This window comes from Perkinsus marinus (genome assembly GCF_000006405.1).
Source record: "Perkinsus marinus ATCC 50983 genomic scaffold scf_1104296932410, whole genome shotgun sequence".
In the NCBI taxonomy this organism is placed as follows: Eukaryota; Perkinsozoa; order Perkinsida; family Perkinsidae; genus Perkinsus; species Perkinsus marinus.
Window position 1 is genome coordinate 294,473 of NW_003215453.1, and position 21,231 is coordinate 315,703.

General features: G+C 40.4%; 4 protein-coding genes across 4 annotated transcripts in view; all 4 read right to left on the bottom strand.

Annotated features, from left to right (window-relative positions):
- Nucleotides 1–77: 77 nt before the first annotated feature.
- Pmar_PMAR022307 (ribose-phosphate pyrophosphokinase, putative) lies at nt 78–7,328 on the bottom strand (the record flags this gene model as incomplete). Its single annotated transcript, XM_002785520.1, has 17 exons — nt 7,175–7,328; nt 5,476–5,583; nt 5,176–5,238; nt 5,022–5,126; nt 4,510–4,603; nt 3,993–4,062; nt 3,273–3,350; nt 2,918–2,985; nt 2,439–2,585; nt 2,117–2,233; nt 1,995–2,065; nt 1,367–1,482; nt 1,244–1,316; nt 714–810; nt 332–467; nt 206–283; nt 78–131 (listed from the first exon to the last, which is right to left on the bottom strand). The coding sequence occupies exons 1-17, from the start codon at nt 7,290–7,292 to the stop codon at nt 78–80; spliced, it is 1,593 nt and encodes a 530-aa protein (XP_002785566.1). The 5' UTR covers nt 7,293–7,328.
- A 502-nt stretch (nt 7,329–7,830) lies between these two features.
- Nucleotides 7,831–9,524, bottom strand: Pmar_PMAR022308 (hypothetical protein; the record flags this gene model as incomplete). The annotated part of the gene is made up of 5 exons (XM_002785521.1): nt 7,831–7,864; nt 8,228–8,275; nt 8,331–8,440; nt 9,192–9,287; nt 9,498–9,524. 5 exons carry the CDS (start codon nt 9,522–9,524, stop codon nt 7,831–7,833), a joined length of 315 nt encoding a protein of 104 aa, XP_002785567.1.
- A 1,644-nt stretch (nt 9,525–11,168) lies between these two features.
- Nucleotides 11,169–13,371, bottom strand: Pmar_PMAR022309 (hypothetical protein; the record flags this gene model as incomplete). Its single annotated transcript, XM_002785522.1, has 4 exons — nt 11,169–11,187; nt 12,752–12,847; nt 12,906–12,963; nt 13,329–13,371. The coding sequence occupies 4 exons, from the start codon at nt 13,369–13,371 to the stop codon at nt 11,169–11,171; spliced, it is 216 nt and encodes a 71-aa protein (XP_002785568.1).
- A 298-nt stretch (nt 13,372–13,669) lies between these two features.
- Pmar_PMAR022310 (hypothetical protein) overlaps nt 13,670–21,231 on the bottom strand; it is a gene marked incomplete at both ends in the record, with an annotated part of 7,786 nt that continues 224 nt past the window's right edge. Inside the window, 7 exons of the mRNA XM_002785523.1 lie at nt 13,670–13,747; nt 13,837–13,921; nt 14,238–14,295; nt 15,003–15,098; nt 15,494–15,604; nt 17,074–17,152; nt 17,552–17,611. Of these exons, the coding sequence (XP_002785569.1) occupies nt 13,670–13,747; nt 13,837–13,921; nt 14,238–14,295; nt 15,003–15,098; nt 15,494–15,604; nt 17,074–17,152; nt 17,552–17,611 (567 nt within the window). The remainder of the gene's footprint in view (nt 13,748–13,836; nt 13,922–14,237; nt 14,296–15,002; nt 15,099–15,493; nt 15,605–17,073; nt 17,153–17,551; nt 17,612–21,231) is intronic.

Here is a 21,231-nt window from a genome sequence, read left to right on the forward strand (position 1 = left end):
ATATACCCGTATGGATGCCTCACTGACTGTTAACACAAAGCAGACCTCTTCAGTGCAGAAACGAAAATGAAGAAACACTAGACAGTGGCCGTACCGCTGGGACGTTTGCTGCCCTCTTTCTTCTGATTATCCTACAAACAGTGAAAATTGAACCTCATCCGTATCTTACCATGACAACCTCAAGATTCTTCCGACCCGTACTCACCCAAAACATTTGCGAGACCGATTTCTGTTCGTAAATTCGCAACATCACTTCAGCTAAAACTTGGCCCAAAGAAAGCACCTGTGAATATCCAACTACAAATCGATCACCTGATCGATTCCAACTTACTCTGATTTTTTCACATTTCCGAGCCTGCTCCGGGAACGGTAACGAGTTAGTAATAACCACCTCGGTCACTCCTCTGCGGTTGATGCGCTCCATCGCGGCCGGCGACAGCACGCCGTGCGTGGCATACATATAAATCCTGAGACATAACAAAAGTAGATTTACATAGATAGAAACATAGATATATACACTAAAGTGAGAATTTTTTTCTGGGAAAAATCAAATCTCGGCATGAAAATTTTCGTCAATACAAGACGTTTTTTCCGTTTTTTACAAAACCTCCTATAGATTTTTTTCTTCCAATTATTAATATTTTCTGGAAAAAAATCTCGAGATGATAAATTTCCCGATAATTAACCTAACAAAAACCACGTGTGATGGTTACCTTCTAGCACCATGTTGTCGCAGTTCTTCCACCGTGCGTGACATCCGCTTGCCGCTGTCGATGATGTCATCAACGATAATGCAATCACGACCTTCAACTGAAATACAAAAGGCAGTGTTGGAGTAGGAATATATGTTCGCTTTCCTCAGCTGCTGAGCTCAGGAGTTTCCTATACAGTGTTGGAGTAGGAATATATGTTTGCTTTCCTCAGCTGAGCTCAGGAGTTCCCTATACAGTGTTGGAGTAGGAATATATGTTCGCTTTCCTCAGCTGCTGAGCTCAGGAGTTTCCTATACAGTGTTGGAGTGGGAATATATGTTTGCTTTCCTCAGCTGAGCTCAGGAGTTTCCAAAAATGATTATTGAATTAGGGTAGAAGTGTACAGAAACCAACAAGAATTTCCCAAAATTTTCCTCTCAGAATTTTCATATTGTCACCAACACATGTAGTTGACCATGTGCATATTTTCCCACACTGCCTCAAGGGGACCTAATCCGTATCATCCTCGCTTGAACCTAAGATTCCCTCACCATCGCCAACGAGCCAATCTTTCGTCACCAAAGTCGCTATAGACTTCTTCCATCCAGACGGCATGATCACTTGCTGAAAAATGACAAACATGCATCATTTTTCTAGCGGAGCGAAGCACTCACAGTCCCATCTGCAGATAAGTGCGGTTTCCCCGATATCAGTGGCTCATTAGAAACACTCCCTCTACCAACCATGGTAACCCCTTCATCGGGCGAACGCTCTGCTAATTGTGATTTACCTTAACAAATTGAAACCAGATCATTGGAGTTTCACCCGTTTCACGTGAAAAGGAAAACGCGATTTCGCGCTAGTCGTGAAATGTGTTTTTCACCAGTGTTTTCCATATCACGCTTGAAGCTCCATTTTTATGATTGCATTGTTTATTGTGATGATTATATAGTCACAGATTAATACACTAATAGATACCTATAGTATATAATACAACCGAGTTTCACGAGCGGCCGTGATATGAAAAACACGAGCGGAAAAACATATTTCACGACTACTGCATACCACCGCGAATATCGCGTAGAGTATTTCGCCACTTTACATAGAACGGGTTAAACTCAGGATGTTTCTCCACCAGGATAGATTGAATCATTGAAATTTCACAACCGGTTTTACGTAAAATGGCGTCGTAAAACTCGGTGAAAAACCCGATATTCGCGGTGATATGCAGTAGTCGTGAAATATATTTTTCACTAGTGTTTTTCAAACGTCTTAAATCAAATCACAATTTCCCCAACTTACGATTCGAAACCATCGTGGCCAGCCCACAGTTGACACCATGATTCTGAAGTCGCCGCCAAAACAAAAATGCTCTGATTCCACCACGAAAAAAAACTTCGCTCCGCTAACAATTTCTTTCTCACCTGTCGCTTGCTGTGTTGTCGGGAGAAACCACAACAGGATTATGAAGGTCTTTACTGAGGAAATATTTCAGAGGAAGCCCCAGGGGGTCTATGTTGGTAACAGGAACATCAAAACACCTAAAAATGCCCGAGGGAATCATCCAGGAACCTATAATATTCCCGGGGGTGAAACTCATTTTCGATTTTCCACGTATGGCTAGGAACACATTTTTCAATCAGTTTGCTATGTAAATATCATCACATTAAAAACAACATCCTGGGAAACGTTATTTGTAAAACTAAATGCTCCTACAAAGATTCGAACCAGATACCTTTCGCTTACCCTTCCAAACTGCCCTCGTGCAAATCCACTGCGACAACTCGATCGACACCCATCGCCTCATACATAAGTGCGATATCGCTGGCCGCCAGAGGGGTCGCTGGTTGCGTTACTGCTGGATCCCCTGCTACACCTTCAGATTCCATGTGCCTGAACAAAAAAACCTATGTGAAAAACGCAATATGAAGTGAATTATGACATATGTTTTTCACTAGTGTTTTCCATATCAAAGATGAAATTCAATTCTATGCATATCAATAACATTACAAGAGAGTCTCACCCGTTTAACGTGAAGTGGTGTAATACTCCATGTGAATTTCCGATGATACAATTATTTTTCGCCAAGTGAAATGTGAGTTTTTTCGTATTACGGTTGAAACTCCAATGATATCAAATACTCAAACAAAAGAAACCCGAAAACCCGAAACCCGAATATGAAAACCCGAAACCCGAACTCCTACCACAACTTCGTCTACACTCACCTTCCATATGCAAAGTACGGCGTAATCAACGTAATACTCTTCGCACTCGCACGACGTAACGCTGAAATCTGAATAGCAATGGAGTTTAACGTGAAGTGACATAATGCTTATGTGAATCGTAAGACGTATATATTTACGCGACCGGTAATACGTTCGTTTTTCGCCAAGTGAAATGCGAAATATGTTTTTCATATATCGCGAAAATTCCAATATTACTTATTATTGGAATTTCACCCGTTTTACGTGAATCACCGTGACATTCACGGTGATATGCAGTAGTCGTGAAATATATTTTTCACTACTGTTTCACGACCGCCCGTGAAACTCTACCACACAAACGGAAAAAATAACTCACCATTAAACACGATTCCATAATTGCATCATGGAGGCACCTACTGCGAGAGACCCCACTCTTCTTGCTAATAGGAAATTGCTGAAAAAGGAAACATAAACCTTCTCCTGATGACACACTTATAAATTCAGTCACTGAACATTTCTAAAAAAAATTAATTTTTATATAACGATTATCCACAAAATCGAATTTAAGTGTGGGAAAATAATATGCACATTGCCAACTTCATATGTCGGTGACATCAATAGGATTTTTCTCATAAATTCCAAAATTTTATATACGAATTTGAGAATATGAAAACTATGATGATTTTTTTGGGGGGAAAAATTTTTGAACACTGGAGTTTCATCCTAGTGATATGAAAAACACTAGTGAAAAACATATTTCACGACTACTACAGGGCGCGAATATCACCGCGTTTTTCACCGAGTTTTACGCCACTTCACGTAAAACGGGTGAAACTCCACTTTTAATCAAATTAGTATATAAATTTCTGTAATTCACGAGAAAATCCTGAGCTCAGCTGAGAAAAGGAAATATATATATTCCAACAACAAATACCCCCAGTACGAGAGATATGCACATGGTCATTCTACACATGTCGTGAAAATACGAAAATTCTGATTATTTTCCGTGAAAAAGTGTAAACATTTCTTTACTACTTGGTCGTGAAAGTCTTGAGCTCAGCTGAGAAAAGAAAACGTTTATCCCAACAAAACTCACTTGTATGATGAAACAATCCTGGCCTCGCACTTCATCCACAATATCAACTATGATTTCACCATCAGCAAACCTGAGCAAAAAAATGATGAAAATTCAATGAAGAGAGTTTCACCCGCGAGAAGTGAGAAACACTAATACTAGTGTTTTTCACGTGAGTGAAAATTCCCACATTTCTTTATTCACAAGACGTTTTAGTTTTCGCGTTTGCGATATGAAAAAACACTAGTGAAAAAATATATATGTTACATTTAGTTTTGCTAAAAAACGCATGAAAGCAGCGAATAACGCGTAAAACACATAATGTGTTCTACGTGCTATGGGCTAATTTCTCTACTGTAGTTCGCCGAGTGTTTTCATATCACCGCGAATATCGCGTTTTTCACATGGAGTATCACACCACTTCTCGTAAAACGGGCTGTGAAACTCCAGTATTGCTTGCGCCCATCAAACAAGGATTCGTAATCGATCAACATGGCGAGCGCTAAATACATGCATGCTACACAACCGCGTCACTCACTTTCCCGTATACGCCCTCCCTTCTGTGGTGCCCAAATTCGCACATATTTCCGAAGCCAATTGCTCCGAATCAGAGCAAGCGAATACTTTCATATCTGATTAAAGAACCGGTAAAACACAATTTCCATATACGGCATATGCAACGCATAGATATGAAAAACACGTGTGAAAAATTTATTTTATATTTCACTTTCTTTTCATGCCACTTCACGTAAAACGGATGAAACTCTATTATATAAACCTTAACAAAGTTTCACCCGTGATATGAAAAACACTAATGAGAAACATATTTCATATATCACTTCGCGTGAAACGCACATCAGCAGTGAATAACACGTGAAATTCTGCCAGTTTCTCACGTTCAACGGAATGATATTTCTGATGCAATTCGCCAAGTGTTTTCATATCACCGCGAATAATATCGCGTTTTCACAGAGTATTACGCCACTTCACGTAAAACGAGTTCAACTCCATTACATACCCTATGGATACTATACGATGAACAATACCCACATTCATGCTTTCCAGGATCAACATAATATTCCTCCGTTTCCTCCGACTCCAATTCCTCATCATCAACCGCCTTTCTCAACGATTCTTCTTGCGGTCTCGGAGGGCCTACACACGCAGGTTCGATTCCTGGTAGAGGCATTTTAAAAACACTTACCACTCTCGTTATCAGCAGTAGCACTAGCATATTCATCTGCTGCTGGAGAAGGAGAGGACGTAACTAACGACAAAAATCACCTAAGATTTGCAAATCTTGCTCTCTTGCATTTCCTCAACGCTATCAATATACCCAACTACAATGTATCGATAACAATACGAAGAAAAGTCGATATTCCCCCCATCGCATGATCAGCTTTGGAAACTCCTGAGCTCAGGTGAGGAAATCAAATGTATATTCCTACATAGTATACATGTAATGCATACAAACATATATTCCTACTCCAACACTCGCACTCACTTAGTCCACGAATGTAACTCGACCACTTCTCTTTTTTTTTCTCTTCAAGACAAGCTGTTCCCATCGGTGTTGCTAACAATCCCATCGCTACAGCTACTCCGAAAATACCTAACAGTTAACAAGATGTGCGTAAATGGGCCTCATTTAATGAAGCATCCGACAGAATTTCTGACTTCCCCTCTTAAAATCACGAAATTTTAAAAGTGTATAATATTCACTATTAGATATCATCTAATGAGCATATAAACAGACAGTAATAATGTCGGGTATAAACCAGATAGTGAAAATGAAGTTTCACGGGCGGCCCTAGTGATATGAAAAACACTAGTGGAAAATATATTTCACGAGAATATCGGCTGTTCACAGAGTTCTCACGTCACTTCACGTAGAATGGGTGAAACTCCATCATAGTATTATATATATTCATATATACAAGACTATGTTTTTATGGTGTTATGATCTTCTCATCACTTTTATCGCATCCATGGGAGACGCCACTCAAGCTTGTTGCATTATAAGCCCTGATGATGGGCGCGCACTCTCAAGCTCCACGGCCAGAGTCTTGAAAGTTTTCCGCATATTTTCCTATTGCGTTCGACTGAGACAGCCGCATCGGCTAGTAACTATTTACGTTCATCAGAGAATCGAATACCCTGGTTATAGATTCCAGAATTAATGATACCGGTGGGTACTATGTTAGAATGAGAACATAGCGAATACCCCCATCGTGCAGACATGCGGGTGTTCCCGCAGAGTTGTAATATATGTAATCGCTTTCCTCAGTTGACCCTAGGAGTCTCCTCACTAACTACAGGAGTTCATATACAAACTAGGGTAGAAATGCACAGGAACCCGCAAGAATTTCGGAAATTTTCCTCAGAATTTCCATATTGTCACCAACATATGTGGTCAACCATGAGCATATTTTCCCACACTGTGTTCCCGATGCCCCTGGAACGGCAGTGTCGTAATATATGTAATCAGCTAACCCTAGGAGTTTCCTCACTCGTAATAGGAGTCCATATATACAAGCTTGGGTAGAAATGTACAGAAACCAACAAGAATTTTGCAAAATTTCCTCCAAATGTAAAAACCATGTGCATATCTTCCCACACTGGTGAGCAGCAATGGTATGATGGTTCAGCGGACCGCAAGCAGCTCTGACGGATGAGTGCCAGTTTGAAATTTCGAGTTTCAACGATCGTCGAAAAGTTCACTATGTGGAACTCTGATAAACAAGTTCTTCCAGCAATAAGCTACTTCACGTAAAATCGTAAAGCGGTAGCAGTCAACTACAAAGTATCAGTAATCTTCAACCTCATCGTTACAGATGTTAAGTGGCCATGACTAGCCTCAAGTGCTGCATGTGTAGCCGCACTCATTCTCCTCCTTGATTCACTCACTTCCAAAGTGACTACAGTTCATGATGGTTACTAAAATCCATATATTATGGACCATAACTTCTTCGAATAATGTAGATATTCATTATTCCTTACATATTGCACGATCAGCTGATGTCATCACCGCGTTGATTCAACAACAGCCATATCACTGCGATGATCGATTGTGTGAAACTCGCGCAGTGTGAGCCCCTCAAACTCATAGTTTTTTCGAGCGCCCCATGATTTCCAGCGCGTTAGGTCGCAGGTTAACATTAAGCTAACTTTTTCGCGCTAATCAAATGAGTACCCACTCTCACCTGTACCAGCCTCAGCAAACTTCTTCCTTCCTGCCAACCGTTTCCACAACGCCACTTTACTCGAAGTCCGCAAACTCCCTCTCACCGAAGCCATCGCTCGTGTCATCCACGGCAGCATTTTCACCCAGTTAGTTTCGCGAGAGCAACTCAACGCAAAAAAAAAATCTCAATCCTGAAGTCTCAAACAGATCGATGCCGACTAAACGCAATTGATGTTATTTGGTGAAAACATAATTGTACTACTCCAACGTGGCAGATTATACGACTCACAAGTGAAACGGTCATCAACCGTAACCAGTCCAACAGCTAAAATTCATCCGATTTCTAATAAACCGGTAGACTTTATAATAAGTTATAATAATTTAATAATAATAGTTATAATAAGTTTAAAGTTTATAATAACTTTATAATAAGTTTTCTAATAAACACAACTGGTAGACACAACAATAGTACGCAACATTCCCTCAACTACATGGGCATTTCGCCTCCTCCTATTTCCGAACGGCAACAAAACTCAAATCCAATTGACATGAAACGATTCAGAATTTCAAAAACTTATGAATTCGCGTATGAATATTTTTTCTACAACATCAACGTTTTCCTATTGCCTAATATTCGTGGCGCTAGAAACAGTCACCGTTATCGGAGGCTTCCTATTACTCCTCGATACCCATGGCCGTCCGTCCGAATCTGAACGGGGAAAATGCAGAAAATTTTTTTTCCGAAAAAAAGTGAAAATTCCCGAATTTTTCGACAATTTAATACTGATGATAACTAGACCCTAAAAAAATTCTCTCAAGAATAAGAAGAATTCTTAAGAATTCACCTTAGCATTCAACACTGGACTGCATAATAGGCTCGCCTTTGAAAACTACGGAGCTGTATTCTCACCCAATATCAATTCCGCAACTCTTGAGAAAACTTCTCGCCTCGAGCTGCTATAAAATAATATTTCGCCATGAACTCCTTCCGATATCCAATAAACTGACAGCGGAGCGAAGCGCCTGAAAATTAACAAAAATTCGCAAAAAACAGAAAAAATCATAAATTTACTCTTCTATCGATTCCCCCGCAGTTTCTGCTATTTCCGAGCGTTCCAACCTAGAAAGCAGAAACATCATCAACCCCAGTTCGAACCGCAGTTAAGGCACTTTACTTTTCAACACCAAGTAAGTTCCTAGTGGAGTGAACTGGGGCGATGAAATCACCGCCACACAGAGTGATGTGAGTTGGCACTTCACGAAGGTCTTCAGGCCACAGAATATTCTGCGAGAGTAAAAATAAAAAACAAAAATACAAACAGCCATTGGTGCAGCAAAGTTATCAACAATGAAGTTTCACCCACTTAACGTGAAGTGGTGTAATACTCCATGTAGATTATAAAAACATATACGTTTCCGCGACCGAAAACACAATTGTTTTCCGCGAATTGAACTGTGGAGTATGTTTACAATTGGTTTTTCTCATATCACGGGTTGCGGGTCCCATTACATCAGCATTTATCACAGAGCGCACGCCACGGTGATCGATTTTTACACATCTCAAACGATCACCAATAACGTATTCCAAAACGAAGAGTTCATCTTGATCAATATGGTTTCTCGAAGTTGTATGAAGAACAAGTTCACAACAAGTTCAGAGCAAGTTCTGAAGTTGACAACTTGAAGTTGTTCAGAAGTTCAAAATAAAAATACAAGCAGTTGTTGGTTTTTGCGAAAAATTAACTATTTTCTTATTCCACAAGTTTCGGACAAAAGTTTTATAAAAAAACTTTTATGAACTTTGATGGAACTTCAATTAATTTTTTTTCAAAAAGTTTTACAGTTTTATCATGAAACTTAAAAAAAATAAATAATCTCAGGTCACATCAGTATGAGAAATAATATTCCCTGAACAACATCGAAGTAAATTCACAAAAAAGACAAAAAATTCTCAAAAAATTAAAAAACCCAAAATCACTAGATACACACGCGCGTCTCGAAAATTCTGCCAAAATTTTTCCCCAAAAAATTCTCACCTCTTCCCAGAAAAAATTTCTGCAAAATGTGTGCACCGTGTAGAGCTCTCTCAATGAGAAATAAGTCGCCAGTGTGCCGAACGGATCAGCATGGTCCTGAGAAGTCACAATATTGGAGTTTCACCACCCTAGTGATATGAACAACAGTAGTGAAAAAATCACCGCGAATATCGCGTTTTTCACATGAAGTTTTACACCACTTCACGTAAAACGGGTAGTTGTGAAACTCCAATATACTTTTTCGTAATTGACGAATATCGCGTAAGACCGGTAAAACTCCGTCGTCATCATTCGCTACGAAAATACACCCCTCCACATATTCTTAGCATACATGGTGTGCAGCTCATAATTCATCAAAGAAGTCGAGTTTCACCCTGATATTTGAACATGATAGCTTTAGTAACACTATCACTAACCTGGCAAGGTTTCAGACTTCCATTCTACTGCTACTCTGATTTACGCACTCGACGCACTTGGAGACCTCCACATATTCTTAGCATACTAGTTATGTCACTTATTCAAAAAGTAAAGTACGATGATAATATCAGACTAGAGTTACTCAATAGATGCTCAATAACTTGTTTTCCTCCCCTGCAATGCCAGGACGTCAGTGAGTCGCTTCGGAAGGGAGCTTGTACAGCTTGTTATGACCTCAGGAGGAATTTGGGTCCATGCTCGAAAGACAGCCGTCCTGAGTTCCCCCAGAGTCCGAAAAATCGGTTTGTTCGGGCCATACAGAGTCTTTACCATGTAGGCCCATATATTTTCTATGGGGCTGAGGTCGGGGCTTAAGGCTGGCCAACAAGGTGGGATCACATTTCTTTCACGGAGCCAGTCGATAGTGCTCCTGCTCCCATGACAGGGAGCATTATCTTGCTGAAACGTGAGACCCTCCTCTCTAAACTCTTCCCAGTATGGTAACAGATGACGAGAGAGGACTTCTTGATAGACTTCGCTGTTCATACGGACCGTAACCTCTGCTAGAGCGACCGTATGGTCGTCTCTAATCGCACCCCATACCATGATACCACCGCCATTGAAGGCTCTCTTGCTCTTGAGCTGCTCGGCACTAGAAGGAAGGCTCCAGGTATGGTAGAGCCCATCTGGGCCATCCAGGCAGAACCGCTTCTCGTCGCTCCATATCCATTTACGAAAATTGGTGTAACCCTGGAGATGGTGCCGTGCGAAGCTCATGCGAGCAGCCTTGTGTCTGTCAGTCAGCGGCGGAGTGGTCTTCAGCTTGACGTATTGTGCCCCCTCATTCCGAATGAACCTGCGCACTGTCTCTGGTGAGACTTTTAGATCGAGCTCCGTAACTGCATCACCGGCAGACACCCCGCAGTTGTCAAAGAAATAGCGCACAACACGACGTCGGGTTCGTTCATCCATCAGAAACTTCGGTCCCCGCTTACATACAGGCCCACATTGATCCTGAGCCTTCACTACTCGACTCACCGTAGCTTGGTTGACCTGCTGAGCTCGAGCAATCTCCTTTTGGGTGTAGCGTCGACGACCGTCTGTGCCTCTCTCCGCATGCATCGCGCGGATACGCGCCCTATCTGCTGAAGTCAGGTTTTTGTTCTTCGACATAACCCAAAGTAATGACAGGACGTGGGTGGTCATGGTGGTTGACGGCGGGGCAATTTGGGTGCTTCAATGGTGCCCTATGACCAAAATCCTAGGGTGTTTCAAGAATATGCTAAGAATATGTGGAGGTCTCCAAGTGCGTCGAGTGCGTAAATCAGAGTAGCAGTAGAATGGAAGTCTGAAACCTTGCCAGGTTAGTGATAGTGTTACTAAAGCTATCATGTTCAAATATCAGGGTGAAACTCGACTTCTTTGATGAATTATGAGCTGCACACCATGTATGCTAAGAATATGTGGAGGGGTGTACTCTTACGATTTTCAGTGCATTGTGTAAGAGGTCGCTCTTCACCAGCAGAAAATTCACTGGGTCCACCAGCGACAGCGATCGAACTATCGATGGTTGGTACGCCTGAAAAATAAATTATCAAAAAATATAAAACTTTTTCACTTTTTTACCAACACCCACTTGCTAAGAATACAACCAAAACTGTGACCGATCTAAAATGCAACAACCAGGGATCGAACCCACGACCTTCCGGATGACAACCCGGACCCTTACCACGTGGCACTGACTATACCGCCACGCTCTCAGCATATCAATAACGCACGCGCTCATCTCTCGAGCTGAGGGGAGATTCACGAAGGGTCGACACGCAATCTGAAGGGAAGGACTATTCTCAGCCATTCGCGAACGCTTTACAATTTTACGATAATTTCCTGCTGTTGGAGTAGGAATATATATGTAATCGCTTCCCTCAGCTGCTGAGCTCAGGAGTTTCCTATACAGTGTTGGAGTAGGAATATATGTAATCGCTTCCCTCAGCTGCTGAGCTCAGGAGTTTCCTATACAGTGTTGGAGTAGGAATATATGTAATCGCTTTCCTCAGCTGCTGAGCTCAGGAGTTTCCTATACAGTGTTGGAGTAGGAATATATGTAATCGCTTTCCTCAGCTGCTGAGCTCGGGAGTTTCCTATACAGTGTTGGAGTAGGAATATATGTAATCGCTTTCCTCAGCTGAGCTCAGGAGTTTCATCAACAACTATGACACAGATCTACACACGACTTCGAGTAGAAGTGTCCAAAAATCAATTGTGAAAATTTCCCCCCAAAACTCTCATATCATCACCGACAAACGCCCATTCGGCAACACTCTCCAGAGAAAATTTGGTGACATATTTTCGTGAATTTAGTGACACCTCACAATGCCACGTCATAATTCGGGCATGAAATGAATCTTACATGTGGCATATCCACGCAAAAGATATCTCTATCGGGGAATCGTTTCGAGATGTCATACACCACTGGTATGTATGGTAATAAACCAAGACCAATACCATGACAAAACCTGAATCAAATTCGCGCGATTTACGGTATATAATAAAATAAATTCTAAAAATACTTATAAATAAACACCGACAACACTTCCTTATTTATCGTACAGTACTCGAGAAATTTTTTGAAAAATTTCAGTCAATTTCCCATCAATTCGCATTTAACTTGTATAATAACAAAAATATAATCTTATGGTTACCCCCAAGGCTAGTGCGCGAACTAAATTATACAATTTTTCACCATTTCTCAGTTTTTTCCCAATTTTTCATAACTTTATGAATGTCCTCAGCCTTTTACACCCAAAAATATTGCAAAAACCGGTAGCCTCCATCGTCACATACTCACTACACTTTCCAGACTTCTAAAATCTACACGAATAATTCTCCACATCTCATCGTTCTGAACTATTCATAACCGAACGATCATTAAACTGGGGGAATTATTCCGCCAGGGGAATTCTCACACAATAGGCATCTTCCTCTGATCATTGAACTCGTCAAATCTTCTCAAAAAATGCACATCTCCGCTTCGCCCCATTCCCGGCCGATAATAATACTCCAACGATCCCGCCCGATATTTACTAATAACAACAACAACATCCCCTCCCCCAAATCGATCATCTGGGCGCGCGCTAACTCACCTGAAGCCCATACCCACCACAGGCCCCGTCATAGCTAGATTGGTCACAGCCGGAATCGCCATATGCGTCATTGCATAGCAAATTGCTGGGCGATGACTGAGAACATATAAAAAATAATTTTCTCGCTCGCCCGAATCGAAACACCATTACTTACAGGCTCGGTAGCGCATCTTTAGTGAGTCGGAAAACCTTCACATTTTCATTGATACCATCTGAACAGAGAAACTCAATTTTTCCATATACGGACGAAGAGTCGGAAAATTTCACCCACGAAAAAACGTTGAAAAACATAGCTGTTATTGAAATGGGATCAGTGTTAGAAGAATATATATTCTCTTTCCTCAGCTGAGCTCAGGAGCTCTTCTCCCGTTATCGACGTCAACACGTGTGATTGATTCGAACTGCAAACAATTGTGGAAATTTTCAGGAAAAAAAGACGAAAAAACTCGGAAAATTTACGGAAAAATATAATCATGTAACTGGAGTAAACAATCGCCCTCTCGTAAAACAATCACAAAAGTCGTGATTCATTTTCCTACGAAAAATACGACCGAACAGAATCCCTCCAAAATAGTACCCTCCCATTTAGCGCGCGCCCATTTCTCCATGTAATCCACCATAGCCTGAGGAGTGATAAAGAGATTAAAATAATAGGAAAAAAAATATATGAAAAAATTTAAAAATAATAAAAAAATGATAGAAAATAGTAAAAAAATTTAAAAAGGATCGAAAATATTTGGAAATATTATCGAATAACTGAAAACGAATATAAAATAATAAAAAAAATCAGAAAAAAAATAGAAAATAATACAAAATGATAGGAAGAAATAGAAAAAATGGAAAATGATATCAAATAATAATAATAAGGGAATAATAGAAAAAAATGAAAAAAATAGAAAAAAATCGATAAATTTTTTTTTAAAAAATATCCATCACATCACAAGCATCCCCCACTACCTCCATTTCCTCCTGCTCCGACGGCGTGAGTTGATCAACCTGAAAATACCCCAACATATATTCGAACCTCCGCGGAATACGACCGATAAATCTCTTACACCCACGCTCATCCACTCCACCATACTTACTTCATATCCTTCAAAGAAATACTCTGCCATCCATATTTTCACATTCCCTCTTTTCAAAGCTTCCACAGGAGCACCACTAAACCAACTGATACAAAAAAGGAAAGATATGCACTGTTGGTGACAATATTTATATGCAATAAAAATGGAGTTTCACCCGTGATATGAAAAAACACATTTCACATTTCACTTCGCGAAAAACGCATGTGAGCAGCGAAAAACGCGTAAAACACGTGATGTGTTTTTCATACGATATGATGTACTTGGCCAAGTATTTTCAATTCACTTCATATCGTATTTTTCACATGGAGTATTAAACTACGCGAGTAACTAAAAAACCAAACGATTTTCTCGATATTTTTTTTGTATAATCGTTCGGGTAAAATCGCGCGCCCAAATAGTACCTCGAAATCTCCGCTCGCTGTAAAGCACGAACTCGGACGGCCTTTTCTTCGCTTGTCTCTGAACACAAAATTCATCACAAATACCCACCAATAATCGTTCATACCCTTATCGGAATAAATAACCCACCATAAAACGTTAGCATCTCATCATAATGTACCACAATGAAATTTTCGCGCGCCACAATATTTCAAACTCTCTAAAACAAGTTCACGACCGTATTAGATTCTCGCTTTCTCCAAAATCAACTCCCAAATTCACGGTTACTTCCTTTTCAAACAGATACGATTTCATTCATGCCATACCACTCTTTCACCAAATCGCTCAATGACACATACGCATTACCCTATATCATAAATGCAAAAATATATTATTTCTCCAGGGACATTCATTTAACAGCAAAACACCAACTCTAGTAAACCACGTCTACTATCAGCAGCGAACGGAATAACTTCCATCAAGTTTCACGAGCAGCCCTAGTGATATGAAAAATAACTTCAATATTTCACGACTACTGCATATCACCGCGTTTTTCACATGGAGTATCAACCCATTTCACATGAAACAGGTGAAACTCCATTGTTATCTATATTATTAGAATTTCACGGGCGGCCCTAGTGATATGAAAAACATATTTCACAACTACTGCATATCACCGCGAATATCGCCTTTTTCACCGAGTTTTACACCACTTTACGTAAAACGGGCGATTTAACGAATTTATTTACACCATACCACCTTTCCACCAATTCCCCTACTACTACTACCCTCCTCTCCATCATCTCCTGCACTATCCGAGAACCAACTTTGCACGCGTACCATCAGAGAGGCCGATCCTCTTCTACCAGGTACTCTCGGTGATACTAAAGATATGCAACACCAGTATGGGAAAATATGAAAATTTTCAGGAAATTTTTCGAGAAAAATTTACATAGATTTCTGTACGTTTCTACCCGAATTCGTATGTAAACTCCTGATCTCAGCTGAGAAAAGCGGACATATATTCCTACTCCAACACTGTGGTCCACCACATCTGTTGGTGATGATAAAATGAAAATTCTGTGGAAATTTTTGAGCAGAAATTCACATTGGAGTGTCACCCGTTTTACGTGAAGTGGCGTAAAACTCGGTGAAAAACGCGATATTCGCGGTAAGCAGTAGGGAAAGTATGTATTTCACTACTGTTTTTCACATTACGGTCCATGAAACAGCAGTATATTCCCAAACCATAACATGCACCACATACGAAACCACTCACCCTCTCCAGAAGGTAAGAGTAGTCGGCGACCGCGTTTTCGACTTTGGTCGTTCTCCCACAACTTTACCAGATTCTCACTAGATGCATATCGTGTACCGCACCGTCGTGCACCTGAGAAATGAATCCAATAACAAACATGTGTATGGGAAAATATGCACATGGTCAACTACAATGCATCGGTAACACTACTAAAATTATGGTTTCTGTATCACACTTCTACCCAAATTCGTATATAAACTCCTGAGCTTAGCTGAGGAAAGCGAACATATATTCCTACTCCAACACTGTATAGGAAACTCCTGAGCTCAGCTGAGAAAAGCGAACATATATTCCTACTCCAACACTGTATAGGAAACTCCTGAGCTCAGCAGCTGAGGAAAGCGATTACATATATTCCTACTCCAACACTGTATAGGAAACTCCTGAGCTCAGCAGCTGAGGAAAGCGATTACATATATTCCTACTCCAACACTGTATAGGAAACTCCTGAGCTCAGCAGCTGAAGAAAGCGATTACATATATTCCTACTCCAACACTGTATAGGAAACTCCTGAGCTCAGCAGCTGAGGAAAGCGATTACATATATTCCTACTCCAACACTGTATAGGAAACTCCTGAGCTCAGCTGAGGAAAGCGATTACATATATTCCTACTCCAACACTGTATAGGAAACTCCTGAGCTCAGCTGAGGAAAGCGATTACATATATTCCTACTCCAACACTGTATAGGAAACTCCTGAGCTCAGCTGAGGAAAGCGATTACATATATTCCTACTCCAACACTGTATAGGAAACTCCTGAGCTCAGCTGAGGAAAGCGATTACATATATTCCTACTCCAACACTGTATAGGAAACTCCTGAGCTCAGCTGAGGAAAGCGATTACATATATTCCTACTCCAACACTGTATAGGAAACTCCTGAGCTCAGCTGAGGAAAGCGATTACATATATTCCTACTCCAACACTGTATAGGAAACTCCTGAGCTCAGCTGAGGAAAGCGATTACATATATTCCTACTCCAACACTGTATAGGAAACTCCTGAGCTCAGCTATTGAGGAAAGCGATTACATATATTCCTACTCCAACACTGTATAGGAAACTCCTGAGCTCAGCTGAGGAAAGCGATTACATATATTCCTACTCCAACACTGTATAGGAAACTCCTGAGCTCAGCTGAGGAAAGCGATTACATATATTCCTACTCCAACACTGTATAGGAAACTCCTGAGCTCAGCTGAGGAAAGCGATTACATATATTCCTACTCCAACACTGTATAGGAAACTCCTGAGCTCAGCTGAGGAAAGCGATTACATATATTCCTACTCCAACACTGTATAGGAAACTCCTGAGCTCAGCTATTGAGGAAAGCGATTACATATATTCCTACTCCAACACTGTATAGGAAACTCCTGAGCTCAGCTGAGGAAAGCGATTACATATATTCCTACTCCAACACTAGGCAGGAGTAAAACACATTTCGATTTACACGTTACTTAACACCATTTAAAATCAACGGCATGGGATTCGACCCCACGCCCTCTGGAATGACAAACAACCCTCCATCCTACTCCACTACCTTCATTTAGTAAATTTTGCGCGCTTTTATTCAGACCATGTACTCCTCCATCTTCCATCGAATCAACCTCATGGAACATCTGAAATTTCACAAGTTCTCTTAGCGGAGCGAAGCTACCATTTCCTATTCATCGCGGCAATCCCATCAAAATACAAAACGCACATACTACGCGAAATCCAAGACCCAATTTTCCAACTACTATTCATATCAGCTTGGAATTTTCTCTATAAACACTTTTAATATGACCATCACACTGGAGCTCCGCCCGTGATTCGGATTTTGCACGTGTGGGTGCGAATCGGAGTAATAATCCTGACGGGTCGGATATTCGCATGCAGTTGGTCGGAAATAACAATGCGAAAGTCGGAAACATAACCGAGAAATGTTGTAGTCTATATAAACTCTCAGAACATGATTATGCCAAATACCAATCATTACCGAACGTTTTTCCCCGGGGTAAAACGTCACATCTACCTACCTCCCTCATTGCATCATCCTCATACACATCAATGTGATCAGCATTCACAGCAGCATGTATCTACCACAAACCCGCACGTATATATCAACTCACAGACCTCAGATCAGCGCTCGCTGTTTAGAATTAATAGGTAGGAAGTAACGTATAAGTACGGGAGTATGTAATTAGAATTTGTGGAAGAAATCCCGAAATGTGAAATATTAACGCACGATTATATCCACCTAAAAGTACTAATATATTACAATTTCGAGTGTGCGTGCGTGCATACCAATTATTTCTCCCCCCACCACAAAGAAACAGCACAAAATGAAAAACACTAGTGAAAAATATATTTCACGACTACTACATATCACCGCGAATAATATCGCGTTTTTCACCACTCCACGTAAAACGTTGTGAAGCCCCACTTCTACCGAGCCAGGTCCACCTACATGTATTTGTCTCAGCCCTCGTAAAGAGCGCTTCAATTTTGCCATCCTCTTTTCTCGCGTTATATTCAAATCCCGCGGAACCAGATGAACCTGCACGCGTGCGCATAAGATACTATTCAGCATAGCATGCGGATAAACATAAAACTCAACACACGAGAAGGGTGTCTCAAATCGTCTCATCTCGAGCACAGCGGAGCGAAGCGTTCCACGATGTGCATTTACATGATGTGATTTTTTTTGAAAATTTACATTGATTTTTCTACACTTCTACCCGAATTCGCATATAAACTCCTGAGCTCAGCTATAACAAGCGAGCATATATTTCTAAGAAATATACGTTTGCTTTCCTCAGCTGAGCTCAGGAGTTTCCAAAGCTAATTATACAAGTTTTCATATTTATTCGGAAAAAAAGTGTACGCAAACCCAAAAATTTTCATATTGTCACAAAAACATGTAGTTGACCATATGCATATTTCCCCCCACACTAACTTTATATTGGAGTTTCACGGGCGGCCCCAGTGATATGAGAAATATATTTCACGACTACCGCATATCACCGCGAATAATATCGCCCTTTTCACCACTTCACCACCCAATAATACAAAAAACGGAGAAAACTTACATTCACTTTATTAAGTTTCCAATACTTCCACAAATACACAAAATAAAAGTATATTTCGAATGTCACATACGCCCGGAACGCGTGTCTTCCTATTAAACCTAAAATACAAACAACATCATTTCTTCGCGAATTCATATGAGAAACTTTCCTTCAAAAAATTGCATAAAATTCCCAAAATGAAATTGTCGCTGACGATATGAAAATTCTGAAAAAATTAGGCAAATTCTGTGAGCGCGCCCAAATTCGTATATAAACTTCTATAACTACTAAGGGAACTCCCAAGCTCAGTTGAGGAAAACGAATATATATTCCTTCAACACTGCAGCGTCAGATGTCGGGATATATTAACGGCACCATATGAACTCGGGAAAAAACCAGAACCGTAATTTCCTCGATTCACATTACGTCAAATAAGCATGAATGACAAAGGCAGTATCCTTTCTCATACGCTAGAGAAAATCTCGGAAAACGTAAGGCAATTTCTCCTTTTTCATTTTATTTCACTTCCGTTTTTGAGTACTTTTACCATTTTTCTATTTTTTTTCCATTTTTTCCATTTTTGTCCTTTTTTTTCCATTTTTTTCAATTTTTTTCCAATTTTACTATGAAAAGGTTCCCATTGATATTATTCCACCCGTTTTGGACAAAACACCACTCACGTATCGCATCCGACATTCCTCGTACACTGCCCGATTCCAATTTCAATTTCCATCTGAAATCCAAAAAAAATGGTTAACGTTTTCTTTTCAGTTTTAATATGGTTTTTCACAAGCTAGCTCTACCCTTACTCACTGAAATTTCTCACGATTTAAATCACGTTGTGTCAATGTATTCATATAGCTACAGCGAAATTTCCACGAACTGGTAAAAGGTCATTCATCGCGAATACATTTTCATATCGTCTAACCCCTAACGACAGCTACGTGTTATGTAATTTCAATAACATATCCAAACAAATTCATATCAGCGCAAGTGAGTACTACTCTAAAAATTAATATAAACATAATTATAAAACGAAATTGGAAACTACGTGTCTTCAGTTGATTGGTAGAGATTAACAGAGTTTCACTGGCGGCCCTAGTGATATGAAAAAACACTAGTGAAAAATATATTTCACGACTACTACATATCGCGTTTTACGCCACTACACATACACCCCTCAACCTACTTAGCCGTCGTATATACTACCATCGCTGGGAGTACCAACCGAACAGGCATCACCAACAGCCATTTCGTCAGCAAGCCTTGAAACGACCGCTCTCGCAGAACTGAATTGTTGCGCATGCGTGCAAAAATATGAAAATTTCAAAGAATTTTTTTGGGAATATCTCGCCAATTTCTGAACACTTCTACCCGAATTCGTATGTAAACTCCTATAACGAGTGAGCGAACGCTGAGCTCAACTGAAAAAGCAAACATATATTCCTCCAAAACACTGACAAACTTTTCCGCCGAAAATCTCACTTCGAGAGATTCTCCGAATAAATAAAACTCCTAATGCTACGAATATTGCCGATTTGATCTTTCTACCTGAGGCATTTACAAATCGATCAGAATGGCGCGCGCTTTTTACACGAGATGAAACCTCACCTTCTAATATTGACTGCATACAGTACCCTCCAAGAAATTTAGTAAAAAGTCGTCAACTACCAGGAAAGAATCGCAAAAAGATTACACCCCCCAGAAAGAAAACATGAAAATTCCGAAAAGTGGAAATTTTCATGAGCATACAAAAATTTACAATTTTTGAGTTGGTCGAGCCGGTCGGTCAGTAGTGCCTCCGCTAACACTGGTGTTTTTCCCCCTGAGCCTTTATATTGATTTACACTGATACGCCCAATCTCAGTTTCACAACCGTAAACTCGTCTATTGTTGTTAATATGGAGTGTGGGGGAAATATGCACATGGTCAACTACATGTGTTGATGGTGACAATATGAAAATTCTGAGAGGAAATTTCGATTCCTGAATTCGCATATAAACTCGTATAATTAGCTTTGTAAACTCCTGAGCTCAGCTGAGGAAAGCGATTACATATATTCCTACTCCAACACTGTATAGGAAACTCCTGAGCTCAGCTGAGGAAAGCGATTACATACATTCCTACTCCAACACTGTATAGGAAACTCCTGAGCCCAGCTGAGGAAAGCGAACATATATTCCTACTCCAACACTGTATAGGAAACTCCTGAGCTCAGTAGCTGAGGAAAGCGATTACATATATTCCTACTCCAACACTGTACAGGAAACTCCTGAGCTCAGCAGCTGAGGAAAGCGATTACATATATTCCTACTCCAACACTGTACAGGAAACTCCTGAGCTCAGCAGCTGAGGAAAGCGATTACATATATTCCCACTCCAACACTGCACGAAGAGTAACGCGATCAATTGAATTCGTGCGGCAGTTTTCACTATCCCCATTGGTACAGCTTCAACGGCTGTTTCTACCATAATTTCAACTCTCTCAGGAGCGAATTCGGAGCTCAGAATCATTTCCAAAAACGCTTCTCACACGTATAACACGATACTCGGGCAATGCTAAACTCCAGATTCCATTCAATGGAGTTTCACCCTAGTGATATGAAAAACATATTTCACGACTACTGCATATCACCGCGAATAATATC